The sequence below is a fragment of the Suillus fuscotomentosus genome, assembly GCF_016647785.1.
Source record: "Suillus fuscotomentosus strain FC203 chromosome Unknown F5891scaffold_70, whole genome shotgun sequence".
NCBI classification, from domain to species: domain Eukaryota; kingdom Fungi; phylum Basidiomycota; class Agaricomycetes; order Boletales; family Suillaceae; genus Suillus; species Suillus fuscotomentosus.
This window is the reverse complement of record NW_024539582.1, coordinates 199,040-223,347: the sequence shown is the minus strand read 5'-3', so window position 1 is coordinate 223,347 and position 24,308 is coordinate 199,040. Positions and strand designations below refer to the sequence as shown.

General features: G+C 47.0%; 9 protein-coding genes across 9 annotated transcripts; 4 read left to right on the top strand and 5 right to left on the bottom strand.

Annotated features, from left to right (window-relative positions):
* Positions 1–949: 949 nt before the first annotated feature.
* On the top strand, positions 950–1,459 carry F5891DRAFT_1194529 (uncharacterized protein; the record flags this gene model as incomplete). Its single annotated transcript, XM_041367944.1, has 1 exon — positions 950–1,459. One exon carries the CDS (start codon positions 950–952, stop codon positions 1,457–1,459), a length of 510 nt encoding a protein of 169 aa, XP_041220750.1.
* Positions 1,460–3,274: 1,815 nt separating this feature from the next.
* Positions 3,275–3,466, bottom strand: F5891DRAFT_960617 (uncharacterized protein; the record flags this gene model as incomplete). Its single annotated transcript, XM_041375753.1, has 1 exon — positions 3,275–3,466. A coding segment is annotated over one exon (192 nt), but the record flags the coding sequence as incomplete, so codon positions are not given.
* A 79-nt stretch (positions 3,467–3,545) lies between these two features.
* F5891DRAFT_984488 (uncharacterized protein) lies at positions 3,546–8,236 on the bottom strand (the record flags this gene model as incomplete). The annotated part of the gene is made up of 18 exons (XM_041377443.1): positions 3,546–3,662; positions 3,717–3,737; positions 3,788–4,306; positions 4,355–4,582; positions 4,750–5,450; positions 5,507–5,531; positions 5,765–5,929; positions 6,049–6,193; positions 6,220–6,436; positions 6,600–6,648; positions 6,703–6,741; positions 6,851–6,875; positions 7,069–7,139; positions 7,198–7,304; positions 7,641–7,790; positions 7,851–7,944; positions 7,998–8,016; positions 8,073–8,236. 18 exons carry the CDS (start codon positions 8,234–8,236, stop codon positions 3,546–3,548), a joined length of 2,856 nt encoding a protein of 951 aa, XP_041220748.1.
* Positions 8,237–10,866: 2,630 nt separating this feature from the next.
* Positions 10,867–12,231, top strand: F5891DRAFT_1254021 (uncharacterized protein; the record flags this gene model as incomplete). The annotated part of the gene is made up of 7 exons (XM_041369932.1): positions 10,867–10,949; positions 11,000–11,233; positions 11,269–11,581; positions 11,635–11,797; positions 11,829–11,998; positions 12,052–12,130; positions 12,176–12,231. The coding sequence occupies 7 exons, from the start codon at positions 10,867–10,869 to the stop codon at positions 12,229–12,231; spliced, it is 1,098 nt and encodes a 365-aa protein (XP_041220747.1).
* Positions 12,232–12,654: 423 nt separating this feature from the next.
* Positions 12,655–13,035, top strand: F5891DRAFT_894159 (uncharacterized protein; the record flags this gene model as incomplete). Its single annotated transcript, XM_041373342.1, has 1 exon — positions 12,655–13,035. A coding segment is annotated over one exon (381 nt), but the record flags the coding sequence as incomplete, so codon positions are not given.
* Positions 13,036–13,473: 438 nt separating this feature from the next.
* F5891DRAFT_1194526 (uncharacterized protein) lies at positions 13,474–14,221 on the bottom strand (the record flags this gene model as incomplete). Its single annotated transcript, XM_041367943.1, has 3 exons — positions 13,474–13,581; positions 13,638–13,917; positions 13,974–14,221. The coding sequence occupies 3 exons, from the start codon at positions 14,219–14,221 to the stop codon at positions 13,474–13,476; spliced, it is 636 nt and encodes a 211-aa protein (XP_041220745.1).
* Positions 14,222–16,168: 1,947 nt separating this feature from the next.
* F5891DRAFT_1194525 (uncharacterized protein) lies at positions 16,169–17,125 on the bottom strand (the record flags this gene model as incomplete). Its single annotated transcript, XM_041367942.1, has 3 exons — positions 16,169–16,376; positions 16,425–16,555; positions 16,610–17,125. 3 exons carry the CDS (start codon positions 17,123–17,125, stop codon positions 16,169–16,171), a joined length of 855 nt encoding a protein of 284 aa, XP_041220744.1.
* Positions 17,126–17,682: 557 nt separating this feature from the next.
* Positions 17,683–19,139, bottom strand: F5891DRAFT_960604 (uncharacterized protein; the record flags this gene model as incomplete). The annotated part of the gene is made up of 7 exons (XM_041375750.1): positions 17,683–17,871; positions 17,990–18,118; positions 18,165–18,303; positions 18,360–18,556; positions 18,605–18,713; positions 18,770–18,892; positions 18,958–19,139. 7 exons carry the CDS (start codon positions 19,137–19,139, stop codon positions 17,683–17,685), a joined length of 1,068 nt encoding a protein of 355 aa, XP_041220743.1.
* A 2,914-nt stretch (positions 19,140–22,053) lies between these two features.
* F5891DRAFT_960597 (uncharacterized protein) lies at positions 22,054–22,408 on the top strand (the record flags this gene model as incomplete). Its single annotated transcript, XM_041375748.1, has 2 exons — positions 22,054–22,171; positions 22,224–22,408. Coding segments are annotated over 2 exons (303 nt in total), but the record flags the coding sequence as incomplete, so codon positions are not given.
* Positions 22,409–24,308: the final 1,900 nt, after the last annotated feature.

Genomic DNA, 24,308 nt, shown 5'->3' with positions numbered 1-24,308 from the left:
AACGCAATCTCCTACACGTCGTGATGGATACCATCGATGATCTCGATTTCATTACTCTGGAGCTGGGCGAAAGACGAAGATGGGACCAAAAAAATTGAGAATTGAGAATTGAGACTACGAACCTCGAGGTATAGATCGCGTTTCAATGCCTGTATCGTGTAGGACGCACCTTCGAATTCCGCTGCGTTACAGGACGAACTGCGTTTCCACAGGGAGGATGCTACATACGATTCAATACAGGCGAGTGAGCTACCGTCACGGAGTACCTTCGTCCATTCATATCAGCGCATCATTTCAGTACGAGGTGAGAAAGATCGCCAAGAACAACGGTCTCCGACTCGATGCCATGATTCGGTTTCAGTCGCCGTTGGTCTTGGCTTCTATAACCGTGAAGGTACGGTTTTCGCAAAACATTTGACATTTGACATGGATATATGCGCTGATATCGACCACTAGGCCATGTCGCGAATACCGCATCTCGCCAAGTTCGAGCACGGCTGGCCCGTGAAAGAGCTTATCCAGCAATATTTGCAAAACCATTGCGACTACGTGAAACGGAAGGGACGCGACAAATCGAAACCAAAGGTCGTCTTTCATCGTCTTTACTACGTCCTGCATTTAACTCGAGTCACGGAAGGCAGCGGCAGGTCGCACAAAACAACCTGTTCCCGCAGACTTTGGCGAGTCGCAAGAGAGTGGTGAAAATACTGAGGACGGTCGAGATCATTTCAGACGATGGGTCGATGATTACTTGAGCGAGTCGTGCCCAGATCGCCATCTAGCTACGCTGACATTCCCTTCCTTTTAGCCAGAAAGTGCCAACCAGAGGGAAACACCATCGTGCCATACCCATCGTCAAACACGTCGCATTCCGAGTCGACGGAATCTGACCTCGACGACTCGTCGAGCTTTCTACAGGAGACCGAATCATCTCAAGATGTAGTTCGCCATGGCGTTTGAATCCGCGCTCGAACCATTCGCTGACGCATGTATCCTCATCCAGATCTCGCACTGGCAGGCTCAGGATGCTTCAGAACACTCGCCAAACGAGGAAGAATTTCGTGCGACTTCTCCGGTATCTGAGCTGACCATGGAGGAATGCTTGGACTGCGACCTGGAATCCCTACGATTAGATGCTCTGGACTCCTGTATCATTTGCTACACAGTATTTGATGCTTGCAGATCTCGTCGTGCCTCCGGTCGGGCCACGCCCGCTATAAGACACCCGTCGAAGGGAGAAACCAATTCCTGCTTGACGTCTACTCTCTCAAGTCGCGCATATAGTCGCGACTCACCGTTTAAAATCCAAAATCCCGTTTCACCCGGGTCGCCGTCTCTGTCAATGTCCCCGCGGATGGTGCCACGTCGACCAGTCCTCTTCCCCGGCAGGGAGCCAGCACTAAAGCTAAAATCATCGACGCCCATCGAGATGGAACGAACGAACGTGCTCGTCGATTGACCGTTCGAATCCTGACACTCATACGTTAATGCCGTTGGAGACAAAGATCCGGAAGCTCGATCCTTAGCTGCCACAGAGCTCGTATCCGCATGTGCATGGTTTCTGTGATATTAACCAGCGGTTTTCCCAGTGTCATGTCGATCCGATTACAGTGTTTATGATACTGAATAGAAAGTGCGCCGACTTGTTGCGCTGCCCAGTCACGATTGCGATGAGTCACTGCAGAACGACTATCTTCCTTCGGGAGCCTAGGCTCGACCTCATTTCAGTGTCTCGTCCGTTCAGTATTTTCGTTGCGATGAGTCACTGCAGAACGACTATCTTCCTTCGGGAGCCTAGGCTCGACCTCATTTCAGTGTCTCGTCCGTTCAGTATTTTCGACGCTAGAAAACGACAGTTCCAGCCCTTCAAATACTGAATTTTGTGCTTCCCAGTCGCGACGTCCACTGCGGCCCCGAGATAATACGAAAGACTTTAAAAAAGTCAGTGTTCTGAATGTCGACTCGCGAGGTATCCGTTGCTTGCTTTGATCAATCAGTGCCTTCTCCTGTCTGATTTCAGATCAGTATTTTTGACACTAAAAAGCACACTGAAAAGACACTGAAAATACTGCTCTGAGTATGCAATGATACAGTGGAATCAGACTGAGCTCGTAGACGAAGATTGCTGACACTGCAAAAGACTAACAGTTGTCTCAAATGCTGCTTGACTCAGGAGGTATTAATTGCTTGCTTTGATCAATCAGTGCCTTCTCCCATCTGATCTCGGATCAGTGTTTTCGACACTGAACATTTTTACTTGAATATGTAATGATGTGGTGAACTGAGCTAGTAGAAGAACACTGTCGACTCTGCGAAAAACTAAAAGTCAGTGTTCTGAACTGTTGTCTCAAATGTTGCTTGACTCAGGAGGTATCCATTGCTTGCTTTGATCGATCAGTGCCTTCTCCCATCTGATTTCAGATCAGTATTTTCAACACTGAAAAGACACTGAAAATTTTGCTCTGAATATGTGATGATACAGTGAATTCAAACTGAGCTCTTAGAAAAAGATCGCTGACCCTGCAAAAGACAAAAAGTCAGTGTTCTAAACCGTTTTGTCTCAAATGCTGCTTGACTCACGAGGTGTCCGTTGCTTGCTTTGATCAATCAGTGCCTTCTCCCATCCAATCTTGGATCAGTATTTTCAACACCTAAAAGACACTGAAAAATTTCCTCTGAATGCGCTCGTGTGACTTCTCCAGTATCTGGAACTTCTTCGATGAGCGCCCCGAGGATGACAGACCCGAGAGCATAGTACCATTGATGAGAGCAGCCTGAGTGGGATTAAAACATGGGGTGCGAGAGCGATCGCTGAACTTAAACACCAAATTGGAGATCGTGCCAAGCATCATCTGCGCATCTCGCACGCAGCATCCCTATCGCAATACCCAGCTCAAAAGCCACGCACCGACCGCACCAAACAGTGTCCAGTTCCCTGATCTTCGATCGTGCCCATCAAGTTTTCCGTTGGGTGCAACGACGCGACCGAACAAAAGAGTCGCAAAATCAGGGCAACGAATAGTATAGATGCATGATGAAAATAGTGAGAAGGAAAGAGTTTGCAATCAGAATCCCTGGCAAGGAGAGGAAGTTGAAGCTGAATGGATTTCCGGGCGTGCGGAGCGGAAGCTGCAGCATTTCAAATCATGCAAATAGTATAACTCATTTCCAGCAAAAAAGTCCCTGTTCATATGTAGTTGAACAACATAAACTGCTTCGCCGGCAAGGTGCGGGTAGTTATAGTACATATCAATGATCATTACAGCACACTGAATTAGTGCCTCAAGAACCTGGAGGTTGGCGGAAATAGTGATTTCGGAAACGTCTTGGAAGACACATTGCGGTCGTGTTCTTGGAGAGCCTTTCTCAGATCATCCTGAAGTTGCTCGCTGGACTTTATCAAGTCTTCCCAGCGACGTGCCATAGTCGCGCTGTGCTTTGAATAACTGTCCACCAGAGGAATGAACGAGTTGTATTGCGTTGCACTGGTTGGTCATAGCAGAATGAATTCTCGTCAGCAACGTATGTCTAGAATGAATCGCTCACTATGCGTCTGCCAACGCGTGTAAGGCTTGAGCTGCATCACGCAGGAGTTCCTTCCTCACAACGCGAGCGTCTTCCTTGATGCCTTTGAGCTTATTCGCGATGCCCTCCACTATAAACTAAGACAGAGGTCAGACGATAAGCGCATCCAGTCACAAAATCAGGAGCTTCACTGTTTGGATGTCGTTCAGTACCTGTAAAATAAATGAGTAACACGGCAGAAACTAGAGCAGGTTTTCCTTACATCTACTATGTCCTGGATATCACCATCCTCATCGGACTTCATGTTCCAGCGGCTGTTCTCCCTTGGCGACTTTTGCGCGGGTTGAGATGATTCCAACTCGTCATTAGAAGCGAATGAGATGATATCAGTCAAAGGACCTTCGCCATCGTTTGCTCTGACGGGGGTGAGGGAAATATTCAATGATGCGAGCTCTCGCTGCTCGTTATGAGAGAGAGTCTTAGACAGAGGGGAAGAATCCTGAGACCGGATGACATCCATGGCAGCGTAGATGGAAGGCCTTGAGACCCCGATACACGACCGATGCCCATCTTGACATTCGGTGATGTGCAAGGCAACCGGGATTGCAGTAGACGTCTTAAAGCTCTCTACAGGATGTGGGTCTTTACTCTGGAGCATTCTGGCATCATTGGCCACGCCACGGTTCTTTCCCGAGCCGTGGCAATTTTCCACCGGAGTTGGGTCAAGTGTGGGGTCGGTACAAACAGGCAGCTTACGTGGCGTCAACAGAGGAGAGGCAGGCTGCAAAAAAAACTTAGCTAACAAAATGTCACAAAAACCGTAACATACAAGAATAGCATCGTCCTCGCTCTCTTTCAATGATACAGAAAAGTCAATGAAATCGCCAAATAATGCTTTCTCCACATCTCCCGATGCGATATCCTGGATTGGGCTCAGCGGATCCTCGTCTGGGAGGCAGACCATCGAGGGTTTCACTTCGTTGGTCGAGGCATGTTGCGCAATGAATACCGGGTCAGTACGAGCGTGGCCTGGAGTTGATATTTCCGTTTCGGTGATCTGAAACGATGTCAGTTTTTAACGAATTAGTGACACCTTGAATAGATCGATCTACCACTGCATGTGTGCTTCTGGTGTGAGTCTCAGTGGTGCTCGGGTCCGCCTGGTTCATGGCCGTCTTGTATGCAAATTAGGGGAGAGGATGATTAAAGGAAGAAGCGACAAACCTTATTGGCTTGCTTTCTTGATGCCGAGTCTGATTTGGAGGACGCCGAAGGGCCGTTAGCCGCGTCGTGGAGGACTTTCGTAATTTGATCGACCGGTTCTGGTGCAGCGACCATTCCAGTGTCTGCTTCCAAGAGCAGGAGTTTCGAAACGATATCTTTGGGAGACTCGAACTCGTGCGCCGCGTGGATTTGTATGCCAGAAATAGGAGCTGGAACTTCTTTCGGGGCTGGTTTCGAAGCCCCGATTGCCTTGACGCGCGCGTTCTCTGGTAGAATAGGTGACAGTGCACCCCCTCTCATCACGTATTTCCTGGAAGCCTTCGCAACAGTCGGTGATAACATCGACGAATCGGAAGGATCAGTCAATATACTTGCTGCATACTCGATTAGGATGTCGCTGCTAGTAGTGCCACGGGCCCTCTTTTCAGGTGGATGATCGTCCCCTAGAAGTTTGGATGCTATCGTGGGGGAATTGGCATCATCCCATTTGCGTCGGGTCCCTGCCAGCTTCACTGGCATATTGGCCAAATCAGGTCTGAGGACAGTATTTTGGGCACACTTAGCGCTGGCGTCACTTTTGAGCACTTGAAACTCAGGCTTGCTCGCCGGTGCTTGTCGTGGCGCTTGCTGCAAAGGCAGAGATGTTTGCTCAGAGTGGGCGGCGATAGATTGTGCGTTACCCGGGAAGTCGGTTTCGTACGCTGTGAGCTTTGAGGTTAACCCTGATGTGACACTGAACATAACCTAGAGACTTTACCATTCCCGAGATAATTAGCTTTATCCTGCAACGTGCAGATTTTAGTACAAGGGATGAGAATTAAACTGACGCAACAACCTCAAACTGTGACCCTTGTGACGACGGTGGTAAAGGTTCGCTCGACAATCTGATGCCATGCGCGAGGCAGACACGTGTCCATTTTGTGGCTTGCTTTTGGGGATTTTCACCTAAGAAATTGAGCTTGACCTATGTGCAGCTATTAGCGAAGTTGTCCGTCAATAACCTCTTTGCACTTACTATGCCGCGCCTATTTAAAGTCTCCACGAGCCTGTTCAAATTCTCCCGCTGGATTTCGAACTTCAGGTAAAGTTTCTGACCTTCCGGGATGGCCAACGACACGTCTCCTATACTCGGCGGCATTGTTAAATCGACATAAACGATGAATTTACTGAGTGGTGGCGCCTTTGACACATCGATTAGGACAGATCGTACATGATCATAGGAAATCTTCAAGCTTTGACAGACATCGTCCTGAAGTCAGTGCTCAGCGAGGCCCGCGACTGTGTGGTAAATATACTCACCTGCCCAACAAGGTTGACAAGGAAAAATGCTCTATCCAAGTGCAAACGGTCAAATGCAGTCGGCTGAGGATAGCATTTGCCGCATATATAAACCTCATCCAAGGCAAATGATTGAGGACTGTTCCAGGGAGTCGATCGAGGTGGTCTGCATTACCAAATCAAAATACTCACAATGTGATATCGCTGTAAGCCAAGGCGTCCATAATCTTCATTACTGTACTTTCCCAGCACGAACTGGTAATGCATTGGAGGATGTTGACAAGTTCTGAGCTGCAGGTGAAAATTTTATCGGAGCCAAAAAGGTCGTTGATGAACTCGGTCCGTTTGGCCGTCGACATTGGGATCAGCCATCCCACTACATAGAGAAGGGCCTCTATTACCAGGTAGTCTAGGTATAGTCAGAAAAAACTGCACGAGAAGAACATTATGAAGACTTGCCCCTGGACTGTGAGATTGTGATGCCGATGAGCGACCTAAGAACTAGATTGAGATTATAATTGAAAAAGTGAAACGATCTTACCCTCCAAGAAAGGTATGATCTCGCAGCCTACGTTGATTACCAGGATGCCCGCTAAGCGTTTCGTGTAATAGAGAATAAGCCTGTCGATAAAATCGTCATGAGAAAACTGCTATGGTCAAGTGGTAGGTACTCACAGCCACTTGAGTGCGAGGAGAAAGAGTCAAGGAATCGTCCTGGTCAAAAAAGAAGGTGCATATAATCGGATAAAACGCTGATGCAACGATTTCCTTGGTGACATCTAGCAGGTTCAGGGAAAAGATAGATGAAAGAACATGCGCATACCATCAGAATGTTTATCCAGAAAATCCTAGATTTTATTTAAGCAATGACAATAGAGCAAGATGGGAGGTCATACCAGGACACCTGATAAAAGCGCCACCGCGATCTCATTCCAGCAGGTGGTGACTTGAAAATTTGCAGCATTTCTCAGATTGCAAACGAATATTTTGCGAAAAATAGCAGATGAAAGTCGGAGCGCTGGTCCGGGAAAGGCCACATACAAGGGAACTGGATCCCGACGGAGGACGGAATGAAGATTTGATATTGATTGTGGGGAAGGGCATGTCGAATTCTGAAATATACACGAGTTACCACCCGTTTTCCAAGAGGTTGAAACGTTGATCACTCACCAAAATCACAAGGTACGAGGCAAACTGGCTGACGACGTCGGGGAGGTGCTTGCTGACACCACTTTGTTTGGCGGCAGCTTTAAGCGCCTCTACAGCCCTTTCAAGCTCTGTCATTCACGTAGTAATAAGCCAGGGCGGCGATTGAATGATGGGTACAATAAAATACAAAACGAAGAGCTGTACAAACAATCCGATACACTTTGAAAATCAAATCAATTTTGTGTTTCTGCAAGTACTGCTGCAGCCCGCACATTCCTGCATTTCTGCACGAACAAACACAAATCCTACATATTCTGCAGCTGCAGTGCACAGGTCCAGGTATTCTGCATGACTCTGCATTTCCTGGAAATATTCACTGCACACTTGGCCATTCCACACTGCACTTGTACACTTCAACCAATAGCTCTTTCGACACCCCACAGACACTAAATCAATAGACGTACCAGCAGTTGTGAGTTCGAGTTCTCGATACAGCGACCATGCACAACACCCCTTTCTTCGCGCCATCATTACACCACATCCGATTGGGAAGTCTTTTGGTGCAGTGACATCTTCGCCAATTGATTTGTCTAATGCCACCCTTGGCGGTGGAGCTGGAACTCCCCATGCAGGTCAACATATGCAAGCGTCTCTTGGTTCAACCGGGAAAACACCAGGACCCAGGCGGGGCTCCTTTGCCATGAGCACGACACGATCAGAGCCAACTTTCTTTCTCTCGCTTGTCATCCGGCCAGGGAGATCAGATGTCTGAAGTCTGTGTGAGCTAAACATAAAGTACCAGGAGCTGGACAACGACCAACCTGCCGTCGCGCGCTGCGTCTGTAGCGGCGTCAATTCAAGTTCAGAATTAATGCCAACTTTCATATGAGACTCACACATCCGTATCCTCGGCGTCGACGGAGATAACACCTGAGCTGCATTCTAGAAGAACTTGGACTGCTTGAGGCCAAGGTGCCATGCCAACAGGAGTTACGTCGTTAATTGAGTCTTGCGGTGCATTCAGCGTGAATAAAGAGATTTCTGGATGCGACACAGCCATGCAAAGGAGTTGAAGGCGATCGTCGGACAAAAACGACGCATCAGACGCGTCGATGGTCTACGACCTGAGCACACAAAGTGAGTTTCAGTAAAATTCAACGCGCTAGAGAATGAGTTACCTATCAGCGATGAGAGCACAAGTGAGAATAATTCTGCCAGAGTTGTCAGACGGGTGACATCAATGATTTACAACGCACGGCACGATGTATTGTGAAAATGGGATTCAGGGGACGGTCTAGACGCACATTGAGATTTTCAGGATCTGTAAGGCAATGTTAGTGCTTGGATAGATAGGTATATGCGGTTGGATGTATACATTAGGCACTTCGTCTGCGGTAAATCGTGGACGACTTTAAGGAATGGCGTAAATGTGGAGATAAGCCGCAGTCTATTTGTAGAGACAAAGCTGCAGAGAGCCCAGAGCATGGTCTAATCTCAAAGTCCGAGGAGGTAGGCGCAATCACTGCGGAAACGACAAAATGACCAGACCCTAAGTGGTCATGGTTGAACGTTGAACCGTCTATCTGTACTCGAACTAGACGTACAGATTTTGATGTTTCACTCGAGAGACAATGTTAACCGGACCAACAGATTAAATAAGAAGACACATGTGTGATGGCTAGATAGAAAGAGTTTCTCTGCAAGTTTCGTGGTTACGTTAGAGGGGGCTTTGTAGCGTACGAAGCCTGTTATTAATGTAATTACAAATAGAAAATAAAATAAACATAGGGCCTCGGGATCCGGGCCTAGAGCATTCCAAATACGCGTGGGGTTCGGCAATCGCCACTACATGCTTCGCGTTTTATGCAATCGTGCTGCCCTTCGAATACGTATGACCAATCTTAGTCCTGTCGCTGTTCTGGCGCGTGAATTAGACCTGAGCGCGTAGACGAAGATCGAAAGACTGACAGTTGGCGTGCTGAACCATTGTCTCAAGTGCTGGGTATAGCGGTCTTGCCGCTGCTCAACGAGAGCTGCTTGCTCCAGGATATCGAGCATGACATTGCTATCCTGATGTCTCATGGGAGTATCTTCTTGACACGGAGAGAAACTGCCCGCTCAGATCCTTCATGTGTAGACATCGGGGGGGGGGGCTGCTAGCGTGGAGCGAGGTCATGTTCATTATGTGCACGTCGAAGGTGGATTGATTGCGCTACGAGTGTGTAGAACAACATCGTACATACAAGGGCATGAAAACGGAGGATACTAGAGTAAAGAAGTAGTACTAACCAGTTGAGGGGCAGGTTGCTCGAACTGAGTATGTAAAGCTCAGTGAGAGAAGCGGGCTCGATTTAAGTGGAATAGTGGAAAACTAAGCTTCGTATCTAACGCGTTGAATCAACCGTGCTAACTATGACCTTGAATGTATCCCTTACGGAACTGTGTACGCGTAACCATTTCATATTCGTGCTCAAGCGCTGAGCGATCAAACTTTAAACTCCCACGCTCTCATCTAGACTTCCTATTGACATTTAGGAGAGTATGTACGCCTTAATATTGATTTGACAGCCTAACCTTTCTCTGTGCAAGCCTGATGATGATTCCCTGCTGAAGCTGCGTTGTTGTGCCAACCCAGATCTGAGTGAGATCTCGGCCAAATTGGACTCCAGATACGCGTGGGTTCTGGAGTCTACCCTTGGTCTGCCTCAACGCCACTGTCTTTTGTTTTCTACAGCTCAAGTCTGCCTTCCAGTGCTATCACTTGGATCAGCACTGCTACCGTCTGCCACTGCTACATCCCCAGAAGAACCCCGTCACAGTTACTAAGCGCCTTCAAGGCAAACCAACTGCAGCCCTGTCGGGCCCCAAAGTCTGCGCTTCTCAAACCCCCTGCCCCTAGCCCGTCGTTATTCGGCGCGCGATTCTCATATCCCCTGTCCCCCAGCCCGTTGTCGTGCGAGGCCGCATCTGAGCTCACCAACGGAGACAAACTGAGGGTCAACCGATCAACTGAGGCTCTGCACCCCGAGACTGGGCTGCTCAAACCCCGCATTCCTAAGCAAAAGTAAAGTTGGAACCAGCAGGGCTATCGCTGGCGCAGGCACGTTAACCACCGCGTTGACTATTGGAAAGAAAATGTTCTAATTTACCGGTTGAAGGGAGTATCGTTGGAGGCCCTTGCAGCTCGTAAGAAGAACGATGCGAAGGAGACAGCGCAGGCCACCATGGACGCCATGAGTAACTGCGAGAGCGACGGCGCTTCAGGCTTTTTTTAAATGCACCTCCGCCGGTTCAGGTACCTTCGTTGAAGTACGGACGAGGGAGTTCCTTGCTCATCCGACGTTCCACGCTCAACCGAACGCTAGTCATGCGTTTGGAAGTCGTATTCACGAAACCGACGCAGCAGGATCGCGTCATCCCAATTTCTGACGACGAGTCGCGCTGATCGTCATCAAACCGCAGATTCAGCCACTTTGAAGACGCGCTCCAAGTCCAGATCACGTCCACCCTTCACGAAGCCTTGATCTCGTGGCTCGCCAAACAGCTCAACCTCACGTTTCTCATCACGTTCCATGCCAACAACCTGTCTTGTCCATAGGGAGTCACAGACTTGGTCCGACTGATCGGGGAGTCGGGACTCAGTTCAAACAAAATCGTCGACGATGGCAATCCTGTGCGCGCATCACCTATATGTGTGGTCATCCGTATCTGATTACGCGTACTCAGGATCTCTACAACAACGCTATCTCACACAATATCATGCTCTACCATCTGTATGACTGGCTCTCTCTCTTATGTTTTTTGGTTGACACAAAGAAAACAGCACTCGCTTGGCGATTTCTGCATGTATTCTGGACTTCAGCTCACGAGACCTGTCCGCACCAGAACCAGAGCGCACACGTTTCATTCTCTCAGCATTTATCAACTTCGTTAAGTTCGCGGAGCAATGTACCCCATTTATTAGCAACGTTCAAGAAAATTCTGTATGGGTTATAGAAGAGCGCGAGCAAGCTATCCAGGAACTCTCAGAAGTCCAGCACAATGTCGCAGTGCTCAAGTAAGATCATTCATATCTCTCTAGCATTCACTTAGCTCAAGGAAGAAAACTACCCAACTTCTTGCAGCACAGGAGGTTTACATTGGACTCGCCAAAGACATTGAAAACCTAAAGATTGAAAGGGCGCATCTCCAAGCTCGAAACGAAACCATCAACTCGGAGTCCGCTCTCCTTATGGACAACAATTTTCATACTCGATCGCGCATTGTGCAATCTCCAGAGCGTATTAGGCGCAATATCATGACTATGGGGACCACAGCTATTGAAGACAAAAAGGCGGTTGCATTGCACAAAGCAAAGGCACGAGATCTGCGGGCAAAATTTTCGGCGCTCGTGACTATCGAAAAGGTCACTTTCCTCGTAGTGTTCGCATCGTGGCCTTGTCTCAATGATCCAGCCAGGATGTCCGGTCATGTATCGAGCAGCTGCAGACGACGGAGAGGGAGGTGCAGCTCCTCGAAGGATCACAGAAGGAGCTCGCAGAACTCAAAGACAGTCTTGAGAATAAGACAGTCGAGTGCGGCGAGCTGCAGAAGAAAACTGAGGTAGGTCATGATATATTCCGTAAATACGCCTGCTAATGCATGTTCCTCAGCGAGTATACAAGCAACTTGGGCGCAGAGACATGCAGAGGAAAAGCGACAAGCCAGTCAACAGACTGTTGAGCGCCTCCAGCGAGATTACGAGAAGATGGACATTGAGCGACGAGAGAACGACAAGCAGGTGGAGGAACTCCGGATGGAAGCGGGCGACATAGAAACAAAGGTAGGTCTTGAGTCCTGGTCTCCTCGCTCTTGCATCCTAATGGTCCTTCGCAGACGGCAGAGCATCTTAAGAACAGTGAAGCAGAGCTCAACGAGCTACTCACGGAATATTGGAAGCTCCGTCACGAGACGGGTAAAAATTTTACTGTCTTTGTATTCATCACTCAATGATATCCAGAGGTATACATGAAAACACTCGCGAACAAATTAAACATGAATGTATCTTCGGACTGAGTGTGCCTACCGGGCCCTCGCGATGCGTAGGTCGACTTGAATTTGTGGTACCTTATTAATTACGTGGTCAGTGGCAGAGGAGCACGACGAAATCATCGGTTTTTCCCTTTCTGTGTCATCTTTAGTGAGCAATTCTGGCATTACCATTTCTTCGTTGGACTGGGGACCGCGCTAAGGCCAGTACACTGCAAGTGGAACTGAGAATGAGTGTTAGTTACTGTCAGGGGAACACCTAGTCCGCTCACGGTCCACAAGCGATCATCTGGGATACAAGCCATGTGAACACCAATCAAGTGAAATGTGTAAGTCATTATGATTTGCAAGCAGATTTGTTTGTTCACAGTTTCGAACCAGAATAATATGCTGGTCTCCTCCGAATGCATGACCCTTTCCGCTTCAGATGGTCTGACACAATTTTCGATGCAGGGTGTAGTATGCATTGGCGACTTTGGGCATACGCAGGTCCTAGACGAAGTGCTCGGGAGGGAAGGATTCACTGCTTATACTGGGTCCTCTAACATGCGTTGGAATGCCCCGGAACTCCTAGGTAGCGACGACATAAAGCCCACCAAAGCCAGCGACGTCTTTGCATTCGGAAAGTCTATCCTGGAGCTTGTAATCAAGCAGGCACCACCCTATTCACACAGAAAACGTGATCTCACTGTCATTATGGACGTCGGCGACAGTCGTTTACCCCTTCGCCCAACCGAGCCGGAAGATATCTCGCGGTGGATGCATGTTGAACTATGGAAAGTTTTAAACAAGCGTTGGCACTTTCGCGGACATGCAAGAGAAACTTCTACTCGACAGCTGACCGGTAATCATGATGCGCCAATTCTTCTTAGCGTAATTCAATCAGAGTCTGAACCTGGATTAATTATAACGGTAGAAGGTCATCCTGAAGAATTGGCATTTAAAAAACAACGTAAGTCGTACAAACGATACGAGAATTCCGTGATGAATCCACTGGCAAGAACGCGCTGTATGGAGAGCAGGATCAGTAAAGACATGGTGGAAGTCCAGGCAAGGTACATGACGTGCAATAGAAGGTACTCAATATCTGTCCAGGATGCCTCGCAAATCCTTAGCTTTCGCATTATCTTCGGCCACGACAGACTTAGTTGTCTGGTCAAGTCTGCATATGAGTTTCTCGACGTCCCTGGGTACCAATGTCGAGTAACCTCCAAGTTGCCGGACTACGTAGAAGGACCATTCTGTGATCAGGCTCATAATCCAAGAAGTCTAAGATAGAATACCATGTTCGTCGACGGCCCTTTCATAACTATCGAGAAGTTTGTCACTCTCAGCGCATACATCTTGGAGCTGAAGAGACAAATCTCCAATCGTTTCCTAGAAAGCCATTGCTAAATTGAACGAGGAGATAAAGGCAACTTTCACAAACTAACTTTCACTCTAGTAAACGTCCGAACCACTTGATCGTGTTCACGCCTTGCAGCATCTTCGAGGGCTTTCGAGCTCTTGTCAAATAGGGCAACTCCACGGAGTATAGTCGGATTTTTGTGATGCGAAAGGGATTTGTGAACCTGTTCTACTCGAGTGACAACTGAAACAAGGGTCTTCCTGAAATGTCCTATTACTTGTCGGCGATGAGCAAGCAATGCTGGCGATAGTCGATCAACGGTAGCTACGCCATCAACAAATTTAGGAGCCTCCTCTGAGTCCTCTCTGACATGATGGTGAGCAACGAAATAATCCCTGGAGGTTGTAAAAGTAGTGAATACCTGTCGTCCAAGAGAGCAATTAGAATCGCTTGCTCGTCCCAGCCAGAGTCCGCGAAATCGTCTTTGTCTTCATGATCCTGGCGTTCTTGAATAGCGTCTTCTGCATCGGTAAATTCGTCTTCTTCGCAATATTCAGTATAGCTGGGAGGTTCTTCTGATCTAGTTGGAGACTGATAGAAAGGTTCGCAGGTACATTTATGCCGATTCCGAATCCTCTGGGAGGGTGAAACAAGTCTGTTACGGGCCATTACGCGTGATTTGTGTGTATTAATCACTGCAGTCCTGCTGTCAGTAACGTCCCTGAAGGTTGACCACGTAGATGGCATCCCTGCCAATTTCAATCTCCGACAGTGACTAGTCTATACAGGGATTACCACTAGTTAGGCGTCAATGGATGGTCACATAATATATCTACCGCTACAGCTCAAACACGTCACCAGTTGATAAAACTTGAAGGGAGACAATGGCGTGAAATTCGAATCCGATTGTATTCTTGGTGCAACTTTTCAGAAAAACACGGTTCAGAAGCAGATGCATTCCAGCACAGGAGGCAGACAGGCAAATTTTTACTAAATTCCACCAAGAATACAACAAATGATTAAATCTTGTACATTCTAGATGGTCATTTATGCACCAGTGCAACATGGTGGGGTGCAAGCGGTAGGTCAACGATTGTGAAGATTCACTGCTGAGTAAGCATAATAAACGTGTCGCGTCGCGTCACATCAGATATTCTGACGCTCTGCAGGCCCAAATGCCAGCACGATACACAAAGCACGACCGTTGGAAACCTTCCAAAAAATGGACAATAGCTCAGCAGCGAGTCACATCACACATGAAAGCTCAGAGCACTCACACAAAATGTCTCTTGAAGGAAAACACCCCTCCTGCAGCTGCAGTTTCATCCTGATAAAAGGGCCATTCTGGCAGCTGCAGCAGAGCGGCTTGCTAGTGGGGAAGTAGTAGGACCCAAGACTGACGAAGCTGCGATGATGCAGGAAATTGAGGGACACGACACCACCAATGTTGAGACTCTCTTAGGGGACTCCGATGAGGAAAATGACTTGTAGATGGCCGCTCCTCTTGATATTTGATAGTCTCGTATAATCTACATCATCTATAGTTCTTCCTGATGGCTCGGCAACCTTGATTTTCGTTGTGTAGGCCTTTGGCGACATCCTTATACCGTCTTGTACTTTGTTGACCACATATTTCGCCGATAATTGATTACATAATGTCACACTTATTTTGGTGGCGCTGCGCCTCCCCACTATATATAATTAACAATCACAAGAATCTCTGTAAATCTGGTGGTGGGGTTTACCTTCATCAGGAAAACCCTCCCAAGGCAAATTAGGGAGAATTCTCAAAAATTCGTAACATTAGCACAATCACAGCTTTTTATGAAGAAAGTAGCTCAAGAGATAATGTTAGACGAGTTTTTTTCTAACATAGTAAGAGTTATTGGGAGCATTCAAGACTGCGCGAAGACGACTCCGACGATGAGTTTGGTGCTTCATAATGACGAGTAGAGGGTATCTGAGTTGAGAATTAATTGAATCCGTCGACAGATGTTTCCTAAAGATTGCCATTTTATGGAAAGTCGATGGGGTGGTCGCGTTCAATGGACTAAAATGGACAATGAAAATGAAAGGCTCGACGACGAATCAGCGCTTCATCGTCTGTGTAAACGCAGTTCGTAGGACAAAGCAAATCATCTTCGAGTTCACAAATCGACAGTCTAACTAAGGCCTCATTGTCTGAATCATAACGAGCAAAGGAGCACAACGCAAACCGGCCGCTCTCTCTCGGCCAGCCAATCATTTGGTCTGGCGTTTGTTATTTCATAAGTCACAAATACTATGGGCATATTCATATTCGTAACGGAGTACATTGTGAGTACGCGTTCGATTCCCGCACTGTGCGTCTTGTCAATAGAGCCTCCGCGTTTGATTCAACCCTTCCCCGCACTACGCATTTTCACAGATTGAGTGCTTTGTCTATACACACCTTTCAAATCACACGCCAGAAGTTGTATCATTATTCGAGAACATGAAGTGACAATCCCATGACTGAGCTGGGAGTGGTATAAGAAAGCTACAGTACAGGTCATTGTTCAAACAACATCGGTAAACATGCGACACGATGTAGTACACTTTGAAAGCCAAATAGATTGAAAATTAGCACAACTCACACTAACCACGCTTCGCTCTCTTGCTTGTTCCAGTGCTGGGGACAGACTCCTCCTCTTCATCGGCAACACGCTTGAGGAATTTGCTGTGCCATGAGCGGTACCTATCGAATCCTGTCTGCTTTGTTGCTCCCTGAAGTTTCCTGTGGCATTGTTTCCAATCAAGTAGCTGACTTGGTGGGGACCAGTTCCTTACAACCTCGAGTGAGGACCTGAAAATATTGAATCAGAACGATCAGTAGATAGTAGTTAGTGCTTACAGGAGCACTTGGTCCTGTGCATGCTCAGTCTGCAGGTGGCTGACAACCTTATCGCGGACTCTCTCCAGCGTGCGCCGGAATATGCGTTGGACCTTCTCTAATCCCTGGTCGTCTCGACAAGGGTAGAGTACCTGTTAATTTGAATAGTCAGCGTTAATGTTGGATGAGTCAAAGGGATTACGTACCGCGGTGGCATAATATGCACCATGATGAATGTTCAAGTCCAATCGCTTGTTAGGAGAGCGAATCCACGTGGTAATGGTAACGGTTGTTGGGTGGAACCATGTATGAGAGAACGATGTGACTCTACCATCTTCCGAGCATGCCAAGTCCTTGAGCTGAACCCCCCTCTGATCCAACTCCTTCTGAAGGCCCCACTCATACGTGGGTGGAATGTGTTTCTGGCCTTCAACGATGCTGATATGGGTGGCAGCTATGACGTTCTCATTCCGATCACCATAAGTCTGCAGCCTCTCAACGGCACTTTCAGAGGTCTCCGAAACAGACACCTCAAATGGCCATAATGGAAGGATATTGTCATCGCGGGTCTGAAGCATTAGTACTAAGTCTGGTATTCCAAGCCGGTATTTCCCATTGGGTAGATCTGATGTAGCGGGTGCATCTACCATATGCGCCATGTGGATAGGTAAGAAAACATCAAAGTCTTCAGGGATGGTAAGAGAATTGATGGCAATCCCCATCGCAGTGCACAAAGGCACCAGGATCGCTTCGTGAATTGCTGAAGGCCATCAGTGAACCAGTGGACAAATTAAATGGTCATATATAACAATATATAGGACATAATCACAAGAATGCACATAAATATGCTATCGTCAATGATATAGTTATGTTTGGCCTTACAAAGGAAATAACATGTTTTGATCTACTTATCAAAGCATACCATTGGGCAAACATCTGTACATGGATCAAATTCAAAGCACAAGGAAAGAAGGCACAACTGCCCATACTTACAAACACATTATTCAAATAGCCACAACAGGACAACAATATATGTCTTCGCCTTGATAAACAATAGCCTGTTTTCTTTGGATGATGTACTTCTTGCTTATGTAGGTTTGCAAAAGACTAGACCCAATGACAACAGTAAGAAAAATGCGTAGATCTAGTTTGAATCAAATTCAGCATCCGCCATCTCCTCCCTCTGCCTAGCCAGAGCATTGACAGACATAGTTGCTTTGGAAGCATGGCTGATATCATCCCTACCGCGTCTACCAAATACTTTCCTACAAGGCTCATATTAGTAAAGCCTTAAGACCAAATAAATAACATACCTGGTCCACCACTCAATAAGCATGTCAACCCTGCGCCTGGCGGTGCGCCCAGGTGGCTTCTCAAAAAAATCAACTATAGTCCTCCAAAATTGAACGTAGTCGAAATCTCCATCTACTGAACGCCAGGAGGTGACAGAAGAGAGAGCGAACCTCACCTGAGGTTGGATTGAAATTTATATCAGAGCAAGGGGATTGATAAATAAAACTTACTTGACAAGCTATGTAAGCAATTGAGCGTGGCGTCACCTTCTTCATATGGATGATATGAGCTACATGTTTCTTGACTTTGATACCATTGCAGCCCTTCTGTGCCCTTCTGTTGCTAGCAGTAATATCTGCGCCATCACCATCAGCCTCAACATCCTTGGCAGAGGAGGGTGAAGTGAAGACCGCTTTGTAGGCCTGCCAAAATTGTTAGTTAGTTTTCAAGATAACACCTACAACTAACCTGAACAAGTATTTTCCCTTTGAAGAGTCCCTCCTCCAGGTTTTGCGCGTTAGCAGTATACCTTTCATAGAGGAAGGCGGGAAAAGAAAGATCCGTGACAAGATACCCATCAGAGCGATTGCGTATGCCGGCCTTGACACTTGTAGTACAAACTGGTCAGAGTCTAGATAATTACAAAGTATAAATGAGACGTACATTGGGTCATTCCAATCAAGTTCTGCAGGACAGAGTAGTCTACCGCAAGCATCATTGATGAAGCCGCGATAGTGTTTGTCGTCACAGTCAATGCGTGGGTCTGGTGTGGCCTCAGAGTCCATATTGACCCATTCTGCAACAAGGCGCTTTAGCTTAGCGGTATCATTACCTCTAGCCATATCAGCACCCTGCCTAAGCTAAAGAAAGGTGTCACAAAAGATTCATTGATTTATTTGTATACTCACCATTTTTAACATATGGCTATACTCGTCATAGTCCATAGCTTCAGACTTCTTTTGCAACCAAGGAAAGAAGATGTTCAGGGCGACATATCCCAACTGGAGGCGATCCTGACTGCATAACAAAATTCATGAGCAAAGCTATGCTTGAAAGCAAGCAGACAAACCAACTCCTTCGTACTGCCGTCCTCTTCATAACGTCTATTATTCTTAGTTATGAGGTCCTCCGCATTATCATACAGAGCCACTACCCGTCTTATAGCCCTTCCTTGAGCTACAAAATGGTTTGTCTGCCTATCCAATTGTTGCAGTAAGCAAAGCGTATTTGATTTGTACTTGAATGTTGCTTCAATCCATACCTTTCTTTAACGGCTCGCCCAGCCTCAAGCGTCTTCAGCTTCTGCTCAAGCTGAGCAATTCTCCTGCACTGTCGAGCCTCTCTGGCTGTTGGCATATCTTTGGACGCCTGCGAGGACAATAAATTATCCGAGTCTTGACTGGAAGACGGTTCCACTGTTTGACGAACATTGTCTCCAACCATAATGGCGTCGCCGTCAACGTCGACATTGACATCTAGTGCGCCATTGCCATCAACGACATTGATATCTGTTACAGATGTTGACATAGTGGGAAGAGAGAAAGTCAGTGAGGTATCTGAAGCAAGATGGGATGTGTGCGCTTAGGGTTTGCATGATCTAGCTCTGTTTTATAGGCGCTCTCCCCAGTTTATTGCTGCCTAAAAAGGACCTCAAGAAATATCATCTATTACCATATTAAGCATGAGTTGCTGCCGCAGGGCATGAGCGGAAGAAATAGTGTTAGTCCTTGCGCGAACAACAAGCAAAACTTTCACACCGTGTCTTTCCCCGCTCCATCCATCCTCCACTTCATGCTTTTTACTGAAGCATTCTTTTCCCTTCCTGGTTTGTTGCATGGGGTGTTGGAGACCTAGGCAGTTTAGGGACCAGGGCGGTTTCCAGGGTGAAGGTGGCTTTTGAGGCAAGCGGATGTCGGCTACAAGTCGTTTGTAGTTTTTAACCTTAATGATAAGCTCACCCCTTTGCATTGACCTGAGTGGTGGGATACGTCTATGACAGAGAGATAGGCTGCAAGTGAGACTGACTATACAAGTTAAGATTATGGATGGTTTCTCCGGCGACAGTGATGGGAGGTTGCAGGCATGGGGGCAAGTTGGGCTCCAACCTGCACTGCGCTAAATCAGTGGAGTGAAGGAGGCTAGTAAAAGCACATACATTAGTACCCTGATAGCATCTCCACTTTCTGACCCCAAGTTAGCCGCAGTTGCACAACATCATGACGCCCTGAAGCCCGCATTAGAAAAAGAACCAGCCAACTGGATGTAAACAGATCAATCCAAAAACTTACCTAGATCACAAAGAGCAAAGATTGAAGAGTGCTAGCTGGATTTCTCCAGGCTAGCCTGAGCATGTGCGTGCCTTCAGTTGAAGGTAAGGTCTAACCAGATGTATCAGAGGTTATCACGATGTAGCAAAGGCAGAGCGCAGACAATCATTGTGCTTCAGCTCACCTGAATTAAACCTGGTCCCTTTCCTGTCCAAGTCTCTGGCTCCCAGCCCATCATCTTAGTAAGGCGCAGCAGTGACTGAATGTTAGCAATGATGGTGATTGGCATCTAAAGAGTTTGAGCAGTGAGGGTTAGTAGTTGAGGAAGAGAGACCAACGTAGTAGAGTAGTGATCGCCAGCAGCAGGTTGACTGAGTATGATGGAGATATCTTAGAGAGCCGCTTTACCCTGTTACACAACATTTATCTATTAAGAACTTAGAACCTCACATCCAATTTAAATTTAACATTAGACTCACCTTATTGCTTCTCAGCACTATGACCTTGAACTTCAAGTCAGATCAAAACATTGTAGGGGGAGACTTGCTGGCTCTGTGGGACCGCGGGAAAGTTGGTGGTCACAACTGTCTCGCGCGACAGTGATGAGCTCAGGCTGTTTGTCAGAATTCCCAGGCTAAACTTGAATCCTCAGGTCATGATGGCGGTGGAGACGCCTGGAACCCACAAATATCTTGAAGTGACAGACTCAGACCTTTCTCTCCTTCTTGCTGCACTAGAACAGGTCCCTGATCAGAACGATTGTCACGCCCAGGTGTTACTTGATAGGATATCTCACAGTTTGAGTTCGTCATCTTCAAGTCATCACAGTTATTTGAGTCATTCAAATGATTATGGTCAAGCCGACTTCGCTTGCACAAACCGGACTAGTAGCACTAGTAGAGGTGAGTACTTGCATTATGCTACTTTGTTGTGAGCTGACCATTGCATTGCGGCTGATACTTAGATGATCATGATACTGAAACGCTTACTGGTACTGTGTCCTGCAACCATCTGAATGTCGATGACAATGATAAAATGGAGATGCCTATCCATGATCATCATGCTGTGGACGCAGCTGCGTCCATACCACAGTGAGCTCATTCTCTTTTACTGTGTTATCACTACTAGGTCTTAATTTGTTTGTTCAAGTGCTACCATGCGCCTTGATTCAGAGACAGAAACATTACCTGTATCTGAGTCTTCACAGTAATAAGTCCGCCCCACACATTCTCTTTTTTTATTGACCTGGATATCCTTAGCACTGCGGATGAACAATATGTCCTTGATTTCCTGAAATCCAGCGTTGCTGTTGATCAGGATACGAGGTCTGATGCCCAGCTGCCCGAGTTTGATGATTCAAACTCCAGCCATTCAGGCTGTGAAGCCCGTCAATCGTCTGCGGGCTTCTTACGCAACGCTAGGTTGACCAAACTTCAGCGTCAAAGTCAACATCCCTACATTCGCAAACACATTCACAACAATGGCGACACCCCCTCTGGAGATGATGCTGCCCACCCCGGGCAAGTCGTGCATGCTCTAATCCCTCCAGACCCCACATGCCCTCGCAACGGCCGGCATTTGGCTCCGCGTGCTACATGGCAGGAGCAGGCTCGTTCCTGCAAGCCAAAGGATATGACTGCTCATGCGCTCATAGGGATGCTGTCCAGTGCTAGCATAGAATCCACTTCGCCATCTTCTAATGTTCATATGTGGGTTGCGGATATCCTGTCTTACCTGGAAGACTCCAGCAGTATCAAGTTAGGAGGAGGTTCGGTAATTGAAGATGTCATATTATCTTGTCAAGCAATCTCGCAGCAGCACACTGGATTCAGCTTCATCATAATGGTTGCTTACATGCAACTCGCCACTGTGTGTCAAAGGTATGTAAAATGGAGCATTTACCTTTGTAACAATTGATTTTGGTTGGGCGTCACAGTATTATCAGGGATTCCGACAGCACGTCTGGTGAAAAGACTAGCATTCTCAAGGTATATCAAAAATATGTCGCCAAGCTCAGGAATCCACCTGTGGAACGTTCTTTCTACCGATGGTATTCAACAGGTTGTAGGTACATCAGCCTGGTGGCTGGCGGGTCTTTCTATATTCTTGTTCTTGCTGCTGGACTAGAGTTGCGCAAGACGATAGCTGAAGTCGGCGGTCATATTTTTTCTGAAGTTGGTCAGATGCTGAGGCGGCCTGAGACCAGCTGTGAGCGTATTGCTTTTTGTATCCTGTGGCGACTTAAAAACAACCTTCACAGCGACACCAACATTGATCACAGGTTCCATAATTCCTACCATAGCGTGGATTAGATCCGCAATGCCCATGTCTTTGGAAAAATTATTTTGCCCTTCTTTTATAGAGCGCGCTGGTATTGGGGAGATATTGGACTGTACAGACATGGCCCTCACTGATAAGGTTTTTGGCGCATTCCAGCAAAAGTAGGTCAATTCAACACTTTACCATAACTTGTATCACTCACATCTCTTAAGTACTTATTCTCTTCCTGCCAGGAATGCGGCAGCTTGGAGCAGCTGCTCTTCACCGGTTATGCGTCCCAACATCGTTATGCGCCAAGAAGGTAACTTTTGTGGTCCCTTACGACCTGCCCTGCATACCTTGGAACAGCTACTTCCTCCTGTACCCTGGACGCCGCACATTTCTGTTATAAAAACAACTTTCAGATGTGACCATATTGATAACAAGTGTTTTCCTGCAAAGACTGATAGGAGGGAAAATGCTGCTTGGACAGAGGGCGAGAGGGCAAAAGCAGAGGCAGCTTACGTTGTTGAGGATGTCGAGGACCTACATAAGATGGTTTGTGAGCTCATGAACTTTGCGTCGCCTCAGTCTCACTGTCCTCTAAGCTGGATGACATTTATGTAGATGGCTGCCGCAAAATGGAAGATAATACCTATTTACGTATTCCGATGGACGTTCTTCAAGGGTGAGTTAATATTGCTCCTCTACATCATGAACATTGTTGAGTGTTTTTTTGTGTTTAGAGGAGAGCTTGAGTTGCGCAACTCTGATGACAGTCTTATGCTCTTTGCCTGTTCATCTCTACCTGAAAGGATCCGTCAGAATCTCTACAGCTCCTTGCTTGCTTGCTTCAATGGAAATGAGGTTTTGGTTGATCAAACGCTGGACAAGGACTTTCACATCCGAGATGTATTGCAACCGCAGACAGATCCCTCAACTACCGTCAGTTTAGAGCAGGTGGTGGAAAATATTATTCAAGGCCCTTTTCAGTGTCTTCATTTTTCCCTTTGGAATCGATATATAACAAACGTAAGTCCTTGCAACTAATGAACTTTCAAATGGAATGTTGATTTGAACAGGGAGATGATGCCCCAACTCACGTCCATCCCCACGATATGGCTCGATTAGACGTCAGTCGAACCAACTACTCGCAGTGTTTGCCCTACCCATCAAGGGATACCCTGCAGCATCAGCAACTTTATCGAAATATTCAGAGTTCATTTGAAGAACTCTTCCAGTGGATAGAGCAGGTGGTGAGTGTAGCGACTTGGTTTCAAATTTCAACTGAAGTCTAATTAACCTTGATTTTCAGGTCAAGAAATGCCTGCCAAGGGAGTACGACGTACTGGTGGAATTCACACAAGATCTGCCAGGAGGATATGTATCGCCTGTGTCCCCTTTTCTTTCCCTTGTGGTCAATCTTAACGTCTCAACCATGGGACATCGCGACAGGTTTGATAAAGATCTGTGTCTGGTACTACCCATAGGGGAATTTACAGGTGGGACATTGGCAATGTTCGAGCAGAGACTGGTTGTTGAGCTCAGGAATGGCGATTTCATACTATTCCCATCAGCTAATACCACACACTTCAACTTGCGCTATGAGGGCAAGAGGGCCTCATTAGTCTGTCACACAGACAGAGGCTTTGAACAGTGGAAGGAAGGGCGAAATGGATGGGGATCCAACCATCACTTTAATTGATATCATTTTTTTTATTTCATACTGCGTACTATGCCCTGAATCAGATGTTGCAATGACGTCATGCCATGTGCTGCTTTTTACAAAGTTCAACCGCCGGTTTGCCGCATAGTAACCTGAACACATCTATGAACATTCCATGCGCAGTATCTGGGAATTTATCTGGATCTTCCTTCTATTGATGGTGTCTTGCGGCGCAGCTGGTTGCTCCTGGGAGCGAAAGACAGATGCAAGGGGCCTCAGCAGGCACCGTACAACATGTCATTTCTACAAGACATCTACAGTTCTTGCCAGCCTCAAGAGACAAGAGCGTGCTAAGGAGGCAGTAATCACAAATTTAACAGGAAAAACGCAACCACATGTGAGTTCTAAAAGCAACTGAGA